Source organism: Somniosus microcephalus, chromosome 12 (assembly GCF_052327205.1).
Source record: "Somniosus microcephalus isolate GS21.2 chromosome 12, FLI_Smic_1.0, whole genome shotgun sequence".
NCBI lineage: Eukaryota > Metazoa > Chordata > Chondrichthyes > Squaliformes > Somniosidae > Somniosus > Somniosus microcephalus.
The window spans coordinates 30,931,815-30,953,199 of record NC_140998.1 but is presented as its reverse complement, the minus strand read 5'-3'; the positions used below and the strand labels follow the sequence as shown (position 1 = coordinate 30,953,199).

At 44.4% G+C, this 21,385-nt stretch overlaps 1 protein-coding gene across 1 annotated transcript in view; it reads left to right on the top strand.

Annotated features, from left to right (window-relative positions):
* The window catches only part of arel1 (apoptosis resistant E3 ubiquitin protein ligase 1), a 109,415-nt gene that overhangs the window by 19,851 nt on the left and 68,179 nt on the right, over positions 1 to 21,385 (top strand). Inside the window, exons 3-7 of the mRNA XM_086002714.1 lie at positions 8,033 to 8,204; positions 11,754 to 11,968; positions 12,061 to 12,132; positions 15,796 to 16,022; positions 20,254 to 20,491. Coding sequence (XP_085858840.1) covers positions 8,033 to 8,204; positions 11,754 to 11,968; positions 12,061 to 12,132; positions 15,796 to 16,022; positions 20,254 to 20,491 — 924 coding nt within the window. The remainder of the gene's footprint in view (positions 1 to 8,032; positions 8,205 to 11,753; positions 11,969 to 12,060; positions 12,133 to 15,795; positions 16,023 to 20,253; positions 20,492 to 21,385) is intronic.

The following is a 21,385-nucleotide window of genomic DNA, read 5'->3' as shown; positions in this document are numbered from 1 at the left end:
GTACCGTTGGAGTTGGCTTTCCCTACTCCCTCTCTGCCGATCACACCTCCCCAGAGGACTGTGTCCTTTCCAACTCTGGCATTGAAGTCGCCAAGGAGGATCAGTTTGTCGCCCGTTGGGACTCGGGACAGGGATTGTTCGAGGCTGGCGTAGAATTCCTCTTTGGCCTCGCCTGTGGCTTCCAGTGTTGGGGTGGACGCACTGATGACCGTAGTGCACTGGTTTCGGGCTAGGGTGAGTCGAAGAGTCATGAGGCGCTCGTTTATACCACTAGGGGAGTCTCTAAGATGCCCGACCAGTTCATTTTTAATGGCGAAGCCTACCCCATGGAGGCGGCGTTCTTCTTCAGGTTTGCCTTTACAGAAGAAGGTGTAACCACCGCCTTGCTCCTTGAGCTGGCCTTCCCCTGCTTGCCGGGTCTCACTTAGGGCGGCGATGTCAATGTCGAAGCGTCTGAGCTCCCGGGCAACGATAGCAGTACGGCGTTCCGGTCTGTCATTGTTGGGGTTGTCCATGAGGGTCCTGACATTCCAGGTCCTAAACTTCATTTTAAAGGGTGGAAGATGCCTGTGCGTGAATTCTTTTAACGTGGGGTGGCCGTTGCACACCAGCTACCACACGGGCTTGACAGAGCAATGTCTTGGTCCAATGGCAAGGGGATCCAAGACGATTGGAGACCAGGCTCTGCTACAACGGCCTAGCACACACACACAAACATACTCCTACTGTCCTCCTCCCTCCTTCCCGCAGGTCCTCTTTGCTTGGGTTTCGTAGGATGCATTGTGGTCCTCCCGACCTCGCTGTTGGCCCGTGCTGCACCTTCCCTGGGCCCCGACCCCGCTGTTGGTTCACGCTGCGCCACTCCTGCGCCTTGACCTCACTGCTGGGCTCGTCCTGGGTCCTGGCCTCGGACATGAATGATGTTGTCTCTCACAGGATCAAATTAGCATTGATATTCTCGCTTTGGGAGCTACGTTTAAGTGAAGAGCACTGGCTCAATGCTAACATGCATTATATAGTGCCATTCTCAGGCTATCCAAAAAGATCACAGCCAATAAAGTACTTTTGAAGTGCAGTCACTGTTGTAATTCTGCATTCTTCTCTCCCCTCCCCCATCTCTTCTGAAGACGGTGACTTCCTCTCTGCAGTACAATTCCAACAGTCACCCTCATCAAAGTGGCCCTTATCCATGTGTGAGCCTTGGTAATGGCTGCCAGAGTTCTGTCTGCTTGTGGTGACATCACAGCAAGCCTTGATCCTGTTCTTCAACCAGCAGTTTTCAGTTGGAGTCATTGCATAACAGTCAGGAGTGGGAGCCCTGGCTAATTTACCCCGAGCCATTAGGGTGGCCCTCATTGTCGGGGCGACCCTCGCTGTTGGGGCGGCCTTCACTGTTTCTAACTTTTGGCATGTTCAGACATGCCAAAAAATCTCCGGTGTCCTAGCCAATATTTATCCCTCAATCAACGTCACTAAAAACAGATTATCTGGTCATTATCACATTGCTGTTTGTGGGACCTTTCTGTGTGCAAATTGGCTGCCGCGTTTCCTACATTACAACAGTGACTACACTTCATTGGTTGGAAAGTGGTTTGGACGTCTGGTGGTTGTGAAAGGCGCGATATAAATGCAAGTCTTTTTCTTTTATCATTTAACTTTAACTGCCCTCTCTTCACTGTGAAAACATTACCCTATACCAGAGCCTGCCTCTGTCGGAAAAATAGTCTGTGGATGAAGGTTTTATGTAGGTGAGATTGGGGAAAGATCACCTGATTTTAATGACTTTAGGGAATATAAAACTGGTGAGAACCACTTATTCATTGATTTCCCCTCGAGTGGTTAACTGGCATCCGCTAAAGGTACAGAGGTTGTACATTCACAGAATTAAGGATATTGTTCTGAAGTTTGGCAATCTTTAGCAACTGTTCCTTAACAGGAGAGGGTGCTGGGCATAGCAAAGAACTTGGCGGCGGGGGGGGGGGGTGCGAAATCTAGCCAGGTTTATTAAAACACATGTTATAATGCATTGATTCTAATCAGTTTTCCTTTTATAACATGCAACGCAATCAAAATATTTCCATGCTTGGTGTGTGTATATAGGAATGTTTTTTGATAATACGTGTTTGTGTGCATCTTTTTTTCTCGTGCTCTCCTCCCATTGAGTGATAGATTATTATTCTGTACTGTTGACAAAATGCTTTTGAAAGCATTATTGGCTGCCCGTAGTACAAAATCCCCCATGACAAATGAGGCTTACCGAATCCTCTTCACATCCACCTTTGATTTATGGTTTCTTTTAAATACCGGAATCCCATTCAGCTGCTTGTGTAAACAGATAATTTCACTCTTCAAACTTGACTGATGGGATGTTTACTGCAGAATGTGTGTTTACCACGTGAAAGTGGAGGTTGTCTAAAGTCTGCCCTATTCTCCATCACTGAGGACAAGAAAGCGTAAGTCCAAATTGCAAATTTCAGAAGTGTGTGCTGTTCATGCGTGTTTGCATAGAGAGAGAGAGAGAGCGATGTGGTTAAAACTCCAGAAACAATTCCCCCCTCAGCCCCGACCTTCTTTCCTTCCCCTTTTTGTGTTCTCTATGTCCTGCCATGCAGACTTTCTCCAAATGAAAGTTCTTGGGCTGGGCTGTCATTGATCCCAATTAATAACAACCCAGAGACAGATACCTTAGTTGGCAGTAATGCTAACTTCAACAGCAAGGCAAATTAAGGGAGCTAGCTAAATAATCTAAATGCATTGGAACATGCAAAGATTTCTTTTCTGCTGTACTCTTGTAGCGGTTATGGCACAGTCTGAGCAGAGGAAATTATGGCTGGATTGAAGACTGAGGCTGAAACAGAGAGACTAATTCTCAACCCCTGTTAAAAACCTGTAGCTCCTGGGACTACCTCAGCGAGGAAACATATCATGGATACGATAGCAAAATACTGCAGATGCTGGAAATCCGAAATAACAACAGAAAATGCTAGAAAAACTCAGCAGGCCAGGCAACATCCGTGGAGAGAAATTAACATATCATGGGGGTTGGCACTGAGTTAGCTGAGCTTGGAGAAAGGCCGTGAGGAATGTGGGAGGGGACCAATACAATAGGCTTCAGTGGCCTTGGGCTAGATGACCAGGGTTCCTGCTGATAAGTGAATATTTGTCAAAGATGATGTCACATGAGGACAAGACCAGGTTCCCCTCACCCCAGTGTTTGAAAACACTTACTAACCAGGTTCAGACATGAAGACTGGATGCCTGCGCGAGGCATAGAAGGGCTTTCACTAACCATGAGAAGAGGATGGAGAAGAGAAATTCGAACGGAAAAAATGTTTAATTCTACTTATAAACTAATGTGGGAAGTCACACAACACCAGGTTATAGTCCAACAGCTTTACTTGAAATCACAAGCTTTCGGAGTGCTGCTCCTTCGTCAGGTGAAGTGAAGAGATGCATAAAGACACAGCTTATATAGTCAGAGAACACTGCCAGATGATTACAGGTAATCTTTCTAACTGCTCTGTATCACACCTCGGCTGAGAGATAATCACAGCAATCAAAGGTGTGAATGGTGTCCAAACAGGTCAGTCAGGAAAACATTACATCAAAGAACAATGAGGTGGGGTCACAAGGGGTCAAATGTTGCAGATGCCGGGGTCTGTATGAAAAGCACAAAAAACCCAAAAAACTTTGCTGGAAATTACAGCATGTCCGGCCGCATCTGTGCAGAGAGAACAAGCCAACGACGACTCGAGTCTGGATGACTCTACGTCAGGTGGGGTTACATGTAGCGTGACATGAACCCAAGATCCCGGTTGAGGCCGTCCTCATGAGTGCGGAACTTGGCTATCAGTTTCTGCTCGACGATTTTGCGTTGTCGTGTGTCTCGAAGGCCGCCTTGGAGAATGCTTCCCCGAAGATCGGAGGCTGAATGTCCTTGACTGCTGAAGTGTTCCCCGACTGGCAGGGAACACTCCTGCCTGGCGATTGTTGTGCGGTGTCCGTTCATCCGTTGTCGCAGTGTCTGCATGGTCTCGCCGATGTACCATGCTCCAGGGCATCCTTTCCTGCAACGTATGAGGTAGACAATGTTGGCCGAGTCACATATGTATGTACCATGTACCTGGTGGGTGGTGTCCTCACGTGTGATGATGGTACCTGTGTTGATGATCTGGCATGTCTTGCAGAGGTTGCCGTGGCAGGGTTGTGTGGTGTCGTGGTCGCTGTTCTCCTGAAAGCTGGGTAATTTGCTGCGAACGATGGTCTGTTTGAGGTTAACAGCTACCACGCCACCACACAACCCTGCCACGGCAACCTCTGCAAGACATGCCAGATCATCAACACAGATACCATCATCACACGTGAGGACACCACCCACCAGGTACATACTCATATGACTCGGCCAACGTTGTCTACCTCATACGTTGCAGGAAAGGATGCCCCGGAGCATGGTACATCAGCGAGACCATGCAGATACTGCGATAACGGATGAACGGACACCGCACAACAATCGCCAGGCAGGAGTGTTCCCTCCCAGTCGAGGAACACTTCAGCAGTCAAGGACATTCAGCCTCCGATCTTCGGGTAAGCATTCCCCAAGGCGGCCTTTGAGACACACGACAACGCAAAATCGTCGAGCAGAAACTGATAGCCAAGTTCCGCACTCATGAGGACGGCCTCAACCGGGATCTTGGGTTCATTTCACGCTACATGTAACCCCACCTGACGTAGAGTCATCCAGACTCGAGTCGTCGTTGGCTTGTTCTCTCTGCACAGATGCGGCCGGACCTGCTGTGATTTCCAGCAAAGTTTTTTGTTTTTTCTCTCTTTTTCATACAGACCCCAGCATCTGCAACATTTGACCCCTTGTGACCCCACCTCATTGTTCTTTGATGTAATGTTTTCCTGACTGACCTGTTTGGACACCATTCACACCTTTGATTGCTGTGATTATCTCTCAGCCAAGGTGTGATAAAGGGCAGTTAGAAAGATTACCTGTAATCATCTGGCAGTGTTCTCTGACTATATATGCTGTGCCTATATGCATCTCTTCACTCCACCTGATGAAGGAGCAGCACTCTGAAAGTTTGTGATTTCAAATAAAGCTGTTGGACTATAACCTGGTGTTGTTTGACTTCCCACATTTGTCCACCGCAGTCCAACACTGGCATCTCCACATCATGACAATTATAAATTAAGTATGTTGACATTTCTACTGCCTTTTTCAGGTACTAATGATCGTTCTTTAGACTTTGACTTTCAAAATCCCCTGCTTATACACCGATATACATGCTTGCTTACTTACGTAAGCATCTCTGCACTTCAAAATTGATTCATAGTGTGAGATGTTTTGATGTGATATAAAGCTTTATAAAATGCGAGTATTTGTTATATTATACATAGATTACAGTAACGCAATAAAAACTTCCTTTATTGAGGTCAGTAAGGAAGCTAACTGTTGTTGCGATCTCAACTTGTAGCTCAATAGATTAGGCAATACTACAATAATGTGTAACAATAACTGTGTGGTAATGTCAAATAGCTGTCTCATTTCATTGGCTTGCTTGCGTTTCGGAGACTGCAGTACCGGATCCCTATTCTCTAGCAGGGCCTCACTCCCGGGTTCCTTGACTTGTACTCATTACCTCAGGACTACAGTCCCTCATTAATCTTGGCTTTTGGTTCTGCTAATTTACCTCGACATCAGTCCCCATTAGTGTTGGTTGTTACAATTGGAAAGCTAACCACTGCTTGGTAAGTTTGTTTTCCCTTAACAAAAAATAGAATTCTGGAACATAAAACTCTATTATTTTTTCTTGATTATTCATTTGAAAGAAAATGCTGTAAAATCAGGCTGGAGACCTTAGCAATAATCAGGATTTTATGCCTCTTTACTTCATGTTGAAAAGGGGCGTTTACTCCACTTTTCACTTGTACAGTACAAATCTTGTTTCTCCCAAAGGAATTATTTATGACTTTCACATCTCCCACGTTTGGTGTTCGAGTGGGGTTCATAGACCTGAATCCGCCTTAACAGAAACACACATACACTGGGCCGGAATTTGCAGTGGGTAAAAGTTATTACACCTTTGAAACTGACCGCAACTTCAGGATATAGTGCGTGCGCATCTAAACGCGGAAATCCTGAAGTTGCAGTCAGCCACTCACTGCTCTGACACTGTGGAACCCCCCACATAGCCTGTAATCAGTGAAACTGATGAAAGCTTGGTCTTTTCCACGGTAATAGTGCTATTAAATACCCCATTAATGTTGAGACTTATTGGATTAGGTGTAACTGGGGTTTTAACAGCGTATTGACTGCTAAACAAATGTAATGGCCCTGAAAAATGAATTTTAATTTTGTGGTTAAATTTCTCCATTATTATAAAAATTACAATTTAAGAAAATTAAATTTTTTAAATATATTTTTTTAAAGTTTGTACATATTTATTTCAGGTTTACCTTATAAGAATATAAGAAATAAGAGCAGGAGTAGGCCATACGGCCCCTTGAGCCTGCTCCGCCATTCAATAAGATCATGGCTGATCTTCGACCTCAACTCCACTTTCCTGCCCGATCTCCATATCCCTTGATTCCTCTAGAGTCCAAAAATCTATCGCTCTCAAATCCCCATGTCGGCGTCCCAACCTTTGTTTTGCTCTCTCTAACATTTTAAAAAAGTCGGGATAAAAATGGGTTCTCATTTCCTGCTTCCCTGTCTCTGAGAATTCTGCAATGTGATTGGCTACTTAGACAGCTTGTTGACATCACAGCAGCGCGCGCTAGGGATTCCCCATTATATTGCACTGAAATCACTTGCGTGTCAAAAAAGGCAAACTTCTCGCCACGGGGATCATGAGATCTTTGTGGACAGCTTTCTTCGGGGCTAGCTGTGAACAACTTTGCTTCACCACTGACTGCAAATTCTGTGCCAATATCTCTCAGAGAACTGTTATTTAAGCACTAACTCACGGATTAAATAAGAAACACAACTTGCCAGCACAGGCACACTGGGCTGAATGGCCTCCTTCTGTGCTGTAAGTTTCTAGACCTGTTCTGGAGTCTTCAAATGCCCGGTGGCCAAATAGACGATCACAAAAGGTCTGTTGAAATCTTTAGATGTCTTCTTTCCATTTGACCAGAACACTCTAGTCAAGTTGATGTTAAGCTCTTACATTCTTTGAGTCCACACTTCCCTTGTGATTTTCACATGCACATCTCAATGATTGGTTCCCTCAAGCATGGCTATTGCCCTGGTTGTTCATGGTTGGTTCAAAGTTTAATGGGTTTACTTCATCACGCGTGTCACTTGTTGAAATTTAATGAGGGTCTTATCTCAAGGCAGTACCGGTCGGTTCTGCTGGTCCCACAGCAACCCAAGATTTGTCCTTGGTTACAAGCTGCCTTTGTCTGACATAATTTCTGTTCAATGTTAAAGAAAGTCTTGCATTTATATAGCGCCTTTAACGACCACGGATGTCCCAAAGCACTTTACAGCCAATGGAGTACTTTCTGAAGTGTAGTCACTGTTGTAGCAAACACGGCAGCCAATTTGTGCTCAGCAAGCTCCTACAAACAGCAATGTGATATGACCAGATAATCTGTTTTAGTGATGTTGATTGAGGGACAGGACACCGGGGATAACTCCCTGCTTTTCTTCAAAATAGTGTCATAGGATCTTTTACATCCACTTGAAAGGGCAGATAGGGCCTCGGTTTAACGTCTTATCCGAAAGACGGCACCTCCGACGGTGCAGCACTCCCTCAGTACTGCCCTGGAGTGTCAGCCTAGATTTTTGTGCTCAAGTCTCTGGAGTGGGACTCGAACACACAACCTACTGACTCAGAGACCAGGGTTCTACCAACTGAGCCATGGCTGACACTCAATGTTCTTCCAGTTTAATGTGGTTTAGCCATATTAAAGTTCTACTTGTTGTTAAGGATGTTTAAAACAGATTTTTCCTTCAGGTGAACTGGTCAGTCTAAGAGCTAAAGGGTGAAAAATCAGCTGATTCTCTCTGTTTTATTTGCAGATGTGCAGAGTTTAGAGGAGCTGGCATTGCTGAGCATTTTGTCCCTTCTGAAGGGAGATTCCTTGGAGGACGGTGCGGTTCAGGAGATAGAAGCAGCCCAACGCCAGCTGGTGAAAGAGTTAGCGCTGCAGGAGTGGCTCTGCACACAGGGTCTGGAGCACTACTACCACACGTATGTTTTAAAAGAAAATAAATCTTAGAATTTCCTTCCCCTCTTGGATGTATGCTGCCTACGTTAGCTGGGAAGGGTCAGACTGTCCAGGAATGAGTGCTTGTCCTCAAATGGCATCAACTATATAGCCCTATGACAGCCAATCAGAGGCACAAGCAAAGCTTGGCGATAATGGTCATGTTATTTCTCTCCCTCTCCCACAGTCGAAAAGTGCCTTGGTTGTGAGGCGCTTCATCTAGCAGTCTGGCAGAGAACCCAGTAAACTTCTCACGATCATGGTAGGCAGATGTTGTGAGTATCAGGCATGTTTTGGAATAGACCATTCTACCTATCTGGATTCAAACCCACCCTAGATCCCGCATCCACCAGCCCAGCCATTGATTTTTGTTTTTAAACTTTATATAGACTCGAAGTCATTGTAACTGCAAAATCCCATGGTTTTCAACTGGGCTGTTTCTGCTTTTTTACCTTTTTTTAAAAAAAATTCGGAGTTATGAGTTAGTGTGGGCCACAACAAAAAGCTGCCTTTTTAGAACAAATTAGCACCAATTTGGCAATCTGAGTCAGTGAGTCTACAGGAAGGTTGACGTGGAAAATGGATGTCATGTTGTTGCGCTAGGGAGTGCTCTTCTGATGTTGTGATTCCGGTACATTGGATACACTGTAGACGGAGTGCATGCAACCTGTTCTGTACCTGACATGAGAGTGTTTGATTAACCTATACTAACTACACCTTCGCTCTAAGATAAGACAAACCGTTGCATCTAAGCAAAGAGAGCTTTACCTGGCTCTGCGCTGTGCTGCACCAGACCTAGGAGTTGAATTTCAGTGAATTGTTTTCAATTTATAAAAATCAAATTCAACCAGAAACACATTTTATGCAGTACCACTGTGCAACCGAGACACAAGTTCTAATAGGATAGTGGTCATTTATTTTTTTCTACCAGTGGCTGTACCCTTCATATAGGTTCAGGTTTGAATAAAATGGGCTCTGGGTGGCATTAGTTAAGACTGTGGAACCTTGGTTATCTACCAGTTGCCATTGTCCACTGGCCAGGTCCCCACCATAATGGTGTATAATTGAGGTTTGATTGTAGTGTCCCACAGCATGGTAGAATGTATGTTTGTGCTGTGGTTCTCTATACAATAAGAGTCAAATCTTCATCAGGTGATCCCCATGCTTGTTTGTGGGATAGAAGAGGGTGATCCCCACATTGGGAGATGGGTGAAACTTCACTGGCTCACACACCATCCTAATGCACAGTTATAGACTGGCATTGAGAGAAGCTGAGAGCAATTTTACATTGGATAAACTCACAGCCACTGTAAGAGCTTTCTGGAAAGTTGCGACTCATCTGTCCATCTGAATGTTCATACATATTTTTGATCAATATCCATTTTTTGGAATGTGCTGTTTCATCATAATATATGGTGTCTTCAAATTTAGACAATTTACTATTGGTGCTTTTGTAAGCATTAAGGACAGGAAGAATCTAAAGACTGATCCCTGAGAACACCACTGGTCACAGCTGCCCAATTAAAACTATTACCATTAATAAGAGCCTTCTGTTTCCTATTATCTATCCAATTAATAATTCCAAATTACACATTCAACCTGTGAGCAACGCAAGAATATCTGAGAACAATTTGCCCCAACGGCCACTGAAGCTAAATGTGTGAAACAGTGGTCCTAAGCTCCGTTGCCTTTACCGTATTTTTTTAAATTGTAAAAAAGAGTCTAGGTTCCATGGTCCATAGTTGAGGTTAGTTAAATCAGGAAGCAGTGATTGGGTGTTACCAAGCTTAAGTTTTAAAATCCTGAGAATTATAGGAAGAAGAAAAAATTAAGAGAGATAAGGAGGTCCATGGTTTTGAGGTCCTGGGAAATACTGGATTATAGATTATGACGCTATATGCGATGAGCCTTGATTTCAACACTAGGAGGATGCATGAAGGAGGATGGTGTCGAGGCAATTTGAGAAGAATGAAAGAGGAAAGCTCAGGAGGCGCATTCATGATTGATTAAGGAGGCATAAATTGTGTTGGAGAGAGGTTCGAGGTGCATGATGAGAGACAGCTTGTCTATTGGACAAGCTTTCTCTTGTATCCTCCCCGGGAGCGTGAGAGTTGTTAGAAGAGCTTCTCTAGAAATGGTAGCAGCATTCAAGTCTTGGTTGCATTTGGATGTGACCAAGAGTGAAGAGTTGTTGAGGGAGAAAAGAAGCATTTGGCACAAAAGAGGGCCCTGTAGCCTGTTGTAAAGGAGAAAGGGAAAGAGAAGGTCCTGTTTCAGAACAGGAGTATTTTTCACAAATAAAAAGCAAAAAACTGCAAATGTTGGAAATCTGAAACAAAAACAGAAACTGCTGGAAACGCACCGATCAGTCAGCATCTGTGGAGAGCACAGACAGTCAACTATGGGCTATGTCCATCTTGAGAACTGAAAAATGAAAGATGAACAAGCATTTTAGTAGCAGCAGAAAACAAGGAGGGGAAAGGGGAGCATCAAATAGATGAACAGATGCAGAGAGGAAGTATCAAAAAAATAGTTGTTAGGTGATATAACAATCATCTCAGTCAGGCAATGGAAAGGAGCATTTAAGAAGCAATGAATTTGTGAATAACTAAGTGAGAGTCACATCCATAGAAAAGTTGAGAAATTGAAACACTGACAATCTGTACATCAGATGTGAAATTTAAACAGACAATGCTGGCAACACACGGGATGCGTCAATTCAAAAAGGGGGGGGAAAAAAGGACAAAATCGGTTTATTGCCCCCGCACCCTGTATTCCGATGACAGGTTTTCACCCCAAATAGCAATCTACTCCTGCCACTGACAAACCCACTCCACGACACCAGCACCCCTGAACATTGGAAAAAAATATTTATTGACTTTAATAGCTTCAGACCATAGCTATTCCTCCATTTTCTTCACTGCAGTTGACGTCTGTTCTCTCCGCAGATGCTGACTGGACTGTGTGTTTTCAGCAGTTTTGGTATTTTTCTTTTTGTTTCTATCTGTTTTTCACTTTTTTTTTTCTTGCTCCAGTTTCATATTTACCCTCTGATGAAACGGAATTTGACCCATTTGCCTTTTGAATGCTTTAGCAGAGCACGATCTACTTTACCAGGCAGTTTGTCAATGACTCAAGGCCGAAGAAAGTTATTCTTAAAGTTAGCTTAGCTCATGGATTTCCTTAGCTTACTTTGCCTGCTGGTTCTCCTTTGCTGGTTTTTACATAATAGTCCTTGCTGCATCTGTGTTATTGATCCTCTTCCTTGTTTAAAATTTGGATCATCCCCAATATCTTCAGAAAGTGCCAATATATAGCATGCGCCACTTCGCTACCATCTACCAAGCCTATTGTATTCTCAGCATTCTAATAAATGTATTTGTTTTTAAGATGATTGGGTTGCCTTTATCCTCTTTGTTCACACAAGATGCGCTTGAATTGTTTTTTTTTCCTAATGTACCCCAGATGTCAAACAGTAGGTAGTTGACCGAAGCTAGCGATATCAGCTTTCTGATTCCCTTGCCTCCATACAGGCTGAAATCACTGGGCTGCAGCACCCTTACTGATCTGGTCCAGTTTGACGACGAGTCGCAGGTAGCTCTCTCAGCCTGGGGCTACTTCTACGGTGACTACCACAAGTTCGGCAGGAAGATCCTCCAGATTTCAAGGGGGCACCTGGAGTGGGAGCACAAGCTAAAGCTTGTTCACAACTTGGCCCAAAGGCGCAGAGTTGAAAAGTGGTCTGTGGGTACGTGAAAATTAAGCCATTTAAGAAAAAAATGTATTCCCGCTTTTCCTTTTTTCCTCAATTTGAGGAAGTTTGTGTGTTCTTTTTTTCAGTGGGAGCAGTGGTTTTTGCCTCTAGTGTCACACTTTGCACTGTAAGGAGAGACCTGATGTTTGTCGTCATTGGTGAGTACATTTTCAATTCCTTCCATAGGGTTGTAAATCTCAGTGATTGAGCTCTTTGAGGGGAGGACTGCTTTAAAAAAAAAAGCACAGACCGCACACACGCACTTTCGCTCTCGTTCACTCTCGTTCACACTCGCTCTCGTTCACTCTCGCTCACTCTCGCTCTCGCTCACTCTCGTTCGCTCTCGCTCTCGTTCGCTCTCGCTCACTCGCTCACTCGCTCACTCGCGCTCTCGCTCACACGCGCTCTCGCGCTCTCGCTCACGCTCGCTCACGCTCGCTCTCGTTCACTCTCACACACTCGTGCTCACTCTCGTTCACTCTCGCACACTCGCGCTCGCTCACTCTCGTCGTAACGAGACAGGATTAATTAAAAATGTCCTAGTAAAGGATCCCCTTGGAATGAGTGACCATAACATGGTTGAATTCCATATTCAATTAGAGGGTGAGAAGGTTGGATCTCAAACAAGCGTGCTAAGCTTGAATAAAGGAGACTATGAAGGTATGAGAGTGGAATTGAGTAGAGTGGATTGGGAAAATAGATTAAAGGGTAAGACGATACATGATCAGTGGTGTACATAGAAACATAGAAACATGGAAGATAGGAGCAGGAGTAGGCCATTCGGCCCTTCGAGCCTGCTCCGCCATTCAACGAGATCATGGCTGATCATCCAAACCCTAGCACCCGGTCCCTACACCGACAGCCATCCCACCCAAGCCCTATCCCCGTAACCCCACGTATTTAATCCCCCCTAACACTAAGGGTCAATTTTTATCATGGCCAATCAACCTAACCTGCACATTTTTGGACTGTGGGAGGAAACCGGAGCACCCGGAGAAAACCCACGCAAACACAGGGAGAGTGTGCAAACTCCACACAGACAGTCACCTGAGGCTGGATTTGAACCCGGGTCCCTGGCGCTGTGAGGCAACAGTTTAAGGAGTTATTTTACAACTTCCAAAAAAAAAAATATTCCACTGAGAAGAAAAGGGTGTAAAAGAAAAGACAGCCATCCGTGGCTAAGTAAAGAAATTAAGGATAGTATTCGACTAAAAAGAAGGGCATATAAGGTAGCCAAATCTAGTGGGAGGATAGAGGATTGGGAAAACTTTAAAAGACAGCAAAAAATAACAAAAAGATTAATTAAGGAAGGGAAGATAGATTATGAAAGTAAATTAGCAAAAAATATAAAAACAGATAGTAAGAGTTTTTATAGTTATATAAAAAGAAAAAGGGTGGCTAAAGTAAATGTTGGTCCCTTAGAGGATGAGACCGGGAAATTAATGGTGGGAAATATGGAGATGGCAAAAACACTGAATGAATATTTTGTATCAGTCTTTACAGTAGAAGACACTAAGAATATCCCAACACTGGACAAACAGGGGGCTATAGGGGGGGAGGAGCTAAACACGATCAAAATCACTAAGGAAGTGGTACTCAGTAAAATAATGGGACTCAAGGCGGATAAATCACCTGGACCTGATGGCTTACATCCTAGGGTCTTGAGGGAAGTGGCGGTAGGGATTGTGGATGCATTGGTAATAATTTTCCAAAACTCCCTGGACTCAGCAAAGGTCCCGGCAGACTAGAAAACTGCTAATGTAACGCCCTTATTTAAAAAGGGCAGTAGACAGAAGGCTGGAAATTATAGACCGGTTAGCCTAACATCTGTGGTAGGTAAAATTTTGGAGTCCATTATTAAGGAGACAGTAACAGGACGTTTGGATAATCATAATTTAATAGGACAAAGTCAGCATGGTTTTATGAAGGGGAAGTCATGTTTGACAAATTTGCTGGAGTTCTTTGAGGAAGTAACATATAGGGTGGATAAAGGGGAACCAGTGGACGTAGTGTATTTAGACTTCCAAAAGGCATTTGACAAGGTGCCACACAAAAGATTATTGCTTAAGATAAAAAATCACGGGATTGGGGGTAATATTCTGGCATGGATAGAGGATTGGCTATCTAACAGAAGGCAGAGAGTTGGGATAAATGGTTCATTCTCAGACTGGCAATCAGTAACTAGTGGTGTTCCGCAGGGGTCAGTGCTGGGTCCCCAACTCTTTACAATCTATATTAACGATTTGGAGGAGGGGACCGAGTGTAACATATCATTTGCAGATGATACTAAGATGGGAGGGAAAGTAGTGAGTGAGGAGGACATAAAAAACCTGCAAGGGGACATAGACAGGCTAAGTAAGTGGGCAGAGATTTGGCAGATGGGATACAATACTGGAAAGTGTGAGGTTATGCACTTTGGCAGGAAAAATCGTAGAGCAAGTTATCTTAATGGCAAGAAACTGGAAAGTACTGAAGTACAAAGGGATCTGGGGGTCCTGGTGCACGAAACTCAAAAGGTTAGTATGCAGGTGCAGCAAGTGATTAAGAAGGCCAATGGAATGTTGGCTTTCATTGCTAGGGGGATAGAATATAAAAATAGGGAGGTATTGCTTCAGTTGTACAAGGTATTGGTGAGACCGCACCTGGAATACTGCATACAGTTTTGGTGTCCATACTTAAGAAAGGACATACTTGCTCTCGAGTCAGTACAAAGAAGGTTCACTCGGTTAATCCCGGGGATGAGGGGATGGACATATGAGGAGAGGTTGAGTAGATTGAGACTCTACTCATTGGAGTTCAGAAGAATGAGAGGCGATCTTATTGAAACATATAAGATTGTGAAGGGGTTGGATCGGGTGGATGCGGGGAGGATGTTCCCGATGATGGGTGAAACTAGAACTAGGGGGCATAGTCTTAGAATAAGGGGCTGCTCTTTCAAAACTGAGATGAGGAGGAACTACTTCACTCAGAGGGTGGTAGGTCCATGGAATATGCTGCCCCAAAAAGCTGTAGAAGCTACATCATTACATAATTTTAAAACAGAAATAGACAGTTTCCTAGAAGTAAAGGGAATTAAGGGTTACGGGGAGCGGGCAGGAATTTGGACATGAGTCTAGGTTCGGATCTGTCATGGCCCTGTGGGTAGCGGAGCGGGCCCAGGGGCCGTGTAGCCTGATCCTGCTCCTATTTCGTGTGTCTAATTCTGTTAGATTCAGGAGATGGTTCTGTGATAGTAGATTGGCGGTTAGGATCAGATCAGCCATGATCTTATTGAATGGCGGAGCAGGCTCGAGGGGCCGATTGGCCTACTCCTCCTATTTCTTATGTTCTTATGTTCGTTCACTCTCGCGCTCGCTCACTCTTGTTCACTCTCGCACACTCGCGCTCGCTCACACTCGCGCTCGCTCACACTCGCGCTCGCTCACTCTCTCACACTCACGCTCGCTCGCTCACTCTCACTCACACAAAAAGCTTGCACCTGTACCTTAAAAATGATAGAAATTCAACAAGTCTGCCAGACAAGTGGGAATGGTGTGTGATGGTAGGGTTGCAATACTCTGCTTCTGCCGGCAGATGCTGCTAGTGAATTTGACATAGCTCAGTGGTAGCACCAGTCCCTAATACCAAGCACAATTCATCCTGTCTTATAGCACTGTCTTTGGAAGCAAGGGATTTGTTGTAGAATATTTTTTCGTTTGGTTTCTGTGTTGGCTAAACCATGATTAGAATTTGTGTCTTTTTTTAAATATTTACACGTTCCTAGTTTGTTAATTGGAAACAAAAACTGTCAGTTCAGGTATGATTTCTCTCCGCACGTACAGGTGGCATCGCAGTTTCCATCATAGCGCTCTTCGTTACTGTCAAGTTTCTTTATGAGCTAGTGGCACGGGTCATCAGCTTTCTTCAGAATGACAACAGAGGTAGGCGAGGGAACCGCACCATCTACGACTATGTCCGAGGGAACTACCTGGATCCAAGGTCATGCCTCGTCACCTGGGATTGGAAGGACCCTCAGGAAGTAGGGCGCATCATGACCTTTAGAGTTCATGTGAGTAACAATATTTTAAATCTCCCTTCAGTTTAGAAGGGGGTTAAAAATCTCACTGGTTTGAAGTTTGTTGCTTTTTTTTTTATATACTTAAGACTCGATCCCCTGTTTCAATGCACAGGGGATATCCACCCCAAGTGTAGTCTTAAATTGAAGTGGGGTTAAAGGGCAGGAGATAACTGGAACAGAGCACACAGACCCAGTTCAATATTTAATTTCATGCCATATATTCTGTCCTTTTTTATATAATACTATGATTTGATATTAATTAAGTAGCAAAACTGATTGCAATTTAGGAAGCGGAGAAGTAGAGTTTGTTGGAGCGTGGACTAGCTTTGCACTAAGGCTGAGGAGCTGGGAGATGCACTACAGCACAATCACTGGCAGAAGGGTGTAATTACAGCCGGGAAAGTTTCCATTACAAATGTGGATGTAGGAATTTATAATGGGAAGAAGTTAACACAAAAATGTGACAAACCTATGACAAAAGGAAGTAAGGCTTTGTGGACAAATGTGTGCATGCAGGTGTAAGATTTTTAATTATATTATAGATTAGTGGGGGTGTGGAGAATCTGGACCCACTGAACATGTTGATCTTCAATCTGGTGCACTAGTATCTGTCAGTAGTGTAATGAATGCCCCAATAGCTGCATCCAGTTGCAAGAAAAGACTTGCAGTTATGCAGCACTGCATCACATCTCTCAGAAATGTCCCTCAGAGCTTCAGATATAATTAACCTGATAACAGTTTTGCACAGGAAGGTTCATAACAACAATGGGACGATTGACCAGTTAAACCGTGCTGTTGTTTGAGGGAGGGATAGTGCCAGGACACCAGGAGAGCACCCCGCTGTTCTTACAAAAGTGTCATGAGTTCCTTAAAGTTTACTTGAACCACTGGAACAGGTGGACTTGGCCTCGGTTTAACATTTCATCCAAAGGACAGTACCTGTGACAGTGATTAACATCTTCTGCACATCACTGATGCGTCAGCTTCGATTGTGTGGTCAAGCCCTGTAATTTTTAAAAATTTATTAATTCACGGGATGTAGGCATCGCTGGCGAGGCCAGCATTTATTGCCCATCCCTTACTGCCTTCTTGAACCACTGTAGTCCATGTGGTGAAGGTACTCCCACAGTGCTGTTAGGGAGGGAGTTCCAGGATTTTGACCCAGTGACGATGAAGGATCGGCGATATATTTCCAAGTCAGGATGGTGTGTGACTTGGAGGAGAACTTTGAGGTGGTGGTGCTCCCCTCCAAGTGGGACTTAAACCCTCAACCTTCTGATTCAGAGGTGCTACTATCTGAGACAGTCGATGCTAAAGCTAACCATATTGAATATTGATTACAGTCAAGTTCTGAACTACCAGATCGTTTCCAAAAATATCAGTTCGGACCTCGAGGAGGTCACAACTAACAGTTTTATGGCTGCTCACTTTCAGGAAGACATCGCCAACTGCTTTACATTAGGGAGGGGAAAACCTGAATGATGATCAGGAGGGAAAAAGGGAAACTGGAGAGGCTTAGGGTGAGTGGGGTGAGCTAAAGATGTGATTGAACAGAAGAATTTTGAGTAGGTTTTTGAAAGTTGGGAGAGAGAGAGATAGGCCTGTATTCTCTTGTATTCAGAAGAATATGAGGGGATCTCATTGAAGCATACAAAATTATTACAGGGCTTGATGGGGTGGATGCTGGGAGAATCTTTCCATTGGCTGGGGAGTCTAGAACCAGGGGCCACAGCCTCAGGATAAAGGGTAGGCCATTCAGGACTGAGCTGAGAAGAAATTTCTTCACACAGAGGGTGGTGAATCTTTGGAATTCTCTACCCCAGAGGGCTGTGGAGGCTCAGTCATTGGGTATATTCAAAACGGAGGTCGATAGATTTCTGACTAGTAAGGGCATCAAGGGATATGGCGATAGGGCCGGTGAATGGAGTTGAGGCAGAAAATCAGCCGTGATCTCATTGAATGGCGGAACAGGCTCGAAGGGCCGAATGGCCTCCTCCTGCTCCTATTTCTTATGTTCTAGGCTAAGGGAGCTAGGCAGGACGTTTCAGTGGACCAGACTGTAATGGCTGATTGAGCAGCCACCAACGGTGGAGCGGAGGGATTGGAAGACAGGGAGTAGTCCATGTTAAAGGATAGAGGGTCCACACAGCGATGGGATGAGGCCACAGAGGGGTTTGAAAGCCAAGACCAGATTTTTGAAGTAAACACAGAAGCACAGGGAGCCAGTGAAGTTTGGAAAAAATAGAGGGTGATGAGAAGTACAGAACTTTGTGCAATTAGAATCATAGAATCATAGAATGATACAGCACAGAAGGGGGCCATTCGGTGCATCGCGTCTGTGCCGGCTCTTTGAAAGAGCTATCCAATTAATCCCACTCCCTTGCTTTTTCCCCATAGCCCTGTACATTTTCTCGCCTTCAAGTATTTATCCAATTCCCTTTTGAAAGTTACTATTGAATCTGCTTCCACTACCCTTTCAGGCAGCGCATTCCTGATCATAATAACTCACACCGCAAAAAAAAATTCTCCTCTCACCCCTGGCTCTTTTGCCAATTACCTTAAATCTGTGTCCTCTGGTTACCGACCCTTCTGTCAGTGGAAACAGTTTCTCCTTCTTTAGCAAAACCCTTCATGATTTTGAACGCCTTTATTAATCTCCCCTTAACCTTCTCTGCTCGAAGGAGAACAATCCCAGCTTCTCTTGTCTTTCCATGTAACTGAAGTTCCTCATCCCTGGTACCATTCTAGTAAATCTCCTCTGCACCTGCCCCAAGGCCTTGAAATTCTTCCTAAAGTCTGGTGCCCAGAATTGGACACAATACTCCAATAATTGAGGATGGGGGGTTGCAACATTATGAAGGGATTGTCGACTGTCTCCAGGCTAACACTCAGACCTATGGACTGGTAGGAAGAGTGTTTGTTTTCATAGTTACTGACATGGTGAGTCCTTGCTATGCGACCTGAGCCAAAGTTCAGCATTTATCCATGGGGGGAGGGAGGAAGAGATATGGAAGGTAAATTGATGGGAGAACCGCTTCCCTCATGTCCATTTTTCCTAACATTTGCACAGCAACACATATAGGGCTCTGAACACCTCATGGGGCATCAGGGAGGGGGAGAGTTACCTGAACACTTTGATCCAGGGGGTAGTCACACCCCTTAGGTTAGGTAGTGGTACAGGTCTGGTTAGTGATCAGGGACAAGGCGGTGTGACTGCAACTCAGGCAGGGTAAGGGGGCTGCTGGTAAAGTGCTGGAGGAGCCCCAGCATTTGTCCTTGTCCAACAGGTATGAGGTTCTTGCTGCCTGTGTGGATGAGGGAAAAGCCTGAAGGATGGATGAGCAAGCTGACCATGGCATCATGGCACAGGAGACCACTCAAGGGAAGAGTGACCATAATATGATAGAATTTTATATTAAGTTAGAAAGGGATTTTAGTTAAATCTGAAACTAGGGTCTTAAATCTAAACAAAGCAAACTATGTAGGTATGAGGGGTGAGTTGGCTAAGGTAGATTGGGAAACTACATTAAAAGGTATGATGGTAGACAAGCAATGGCTAGCATTTAAAGAATTAATATATAATTTACAACAAATATACATTCCTTTAAGGCACAAAAACCCCACAGGAAAAGTAGTCCAACCGTGGCTAACAAGAGACATGTTAATTAATAGTATCTCTTTGTTTGGGATGTAGTTTGTGTGCTTATAATGGCTTTGATATTTATGATGGAATTTTATTTTCATTTGAATGTGGCTCATGAATGCTTTCTTCTCGTGCTCTATCTTCCTGCCATCAGTACAGGAAACTCTCGATTTACCGGCACCTAAATAACCGGAAATCTCTGTTAACCGGCAAAATTCAGGAGTAGGTTCGGGTAAGTTTTACTTCATATTAGTGGCCGTTCCTGGATCTGTGGCCGTGTAACCGGGGCTCCTACACTTGTTGCTAAGCAACAGGGACGCTTGGTCTGTGGCCCGAGTTCCTGCACCTGTTGCTAAGCAACAGGGAAGCCTGGATTTGTTGCTGTGTACGGAGCTCTCGTACCTTTTAACTATACCTCTCTGTAATCCGGACTTTTTGATAAACTGGCACCACGCCGGTCCCGTCGGTGCCGAATTAAAAAAAGAGTTTCTTGTAGTTGACAAGAGTGTGTAGAACAAGGAGGAGTGTTTATTTCAAGGTTTATTTCAGAAAAAAAATTCTTCCTATATTGCTGTGCAGTTGTTCTACAAGAATGGGCAACCATTCCCTGCATATCGCCCAGTGGGATTACGGATTCACATCTCGCACATGGACCTTGGGTTGGATGTTCCTATCACACAGGAAGTGCTTCAGGTGCAGAACAACAATGTGGTGAAGGTGGGCTTCACGGTGCGGAAGGCGGGAAGGTACGAAATCACTGTCAAACTCGGAGGATTGAATGTTGCGTACAGCCCGTACTACAAAACATTTCAACCTGGTAGGTGTAAGTATGTGTTTGTTTTCATTAGGGGTGAGATTACCTATCTATATGTTCTTTCTCTCTATTAGTCTGTCCACACCAGGCAACATTGATAACTGAGCACCTTGCATCCAGGCCTCCATAAATAGGTAGGTAATTGGCCACTAATGGTACCTAAAAGCAGCCCCTTATGACTTGTCCTCTAATTTTCTCTCCAGTTTTTTGTTTCTTTCTGGGGGGGTGGGGCAGGGCGGTGGGGTGGGGTGGTGGGATGATGAGTACCTGGCCTCCCCACAGCGGTGAGTGTGAGATCAAGAGTTGAGTGCATGTGGAAACACGGTTACAAGCCCACTCATATTGGCTCTTTTTTTCTCTCATTCTCTCTTCCTGTCATTGTTAATTATTTATTGTCCCACCTACATTGATGAAGTTCAGTTAGTTATTGTTATACATACGTGAAGACCTGCATCCCGAATTCTCTAAAGCTGACAAGTTGTTAGTCAAAGTAGAAAGGCAACTAAATTCTGTTGGTGGGAGGGAGGGGAGATAAAGACTCCGTTGTATTGTAAAACTAGTAGATCCTTTCACTAAAATTATGGTTCGAACGCACTACTTACCACCTCTGGAATTTAAGTTCTAATAAAGCTTGGACCCATGAGACAGAAGTCTCCTTTCTTTGCTGCCTGTGTGGGTTCAATTGGATAATCGTAATCCAATCCTTAGCCTGTAAACACTGCCTATGATTTGACAAAAATCGAAGGCATACAAGTACTGCACATAGGAAGGAAAAATAAGCGACACGCACACTCTGAATGAAGTTGAAGTAGTTAAGAATGAAGTTGAAAAAGACCGAGGAGTCTTGGTAGACTCGAAGCTCAACGTATCCAACCAATGCAAAGCAGCAATCAACAC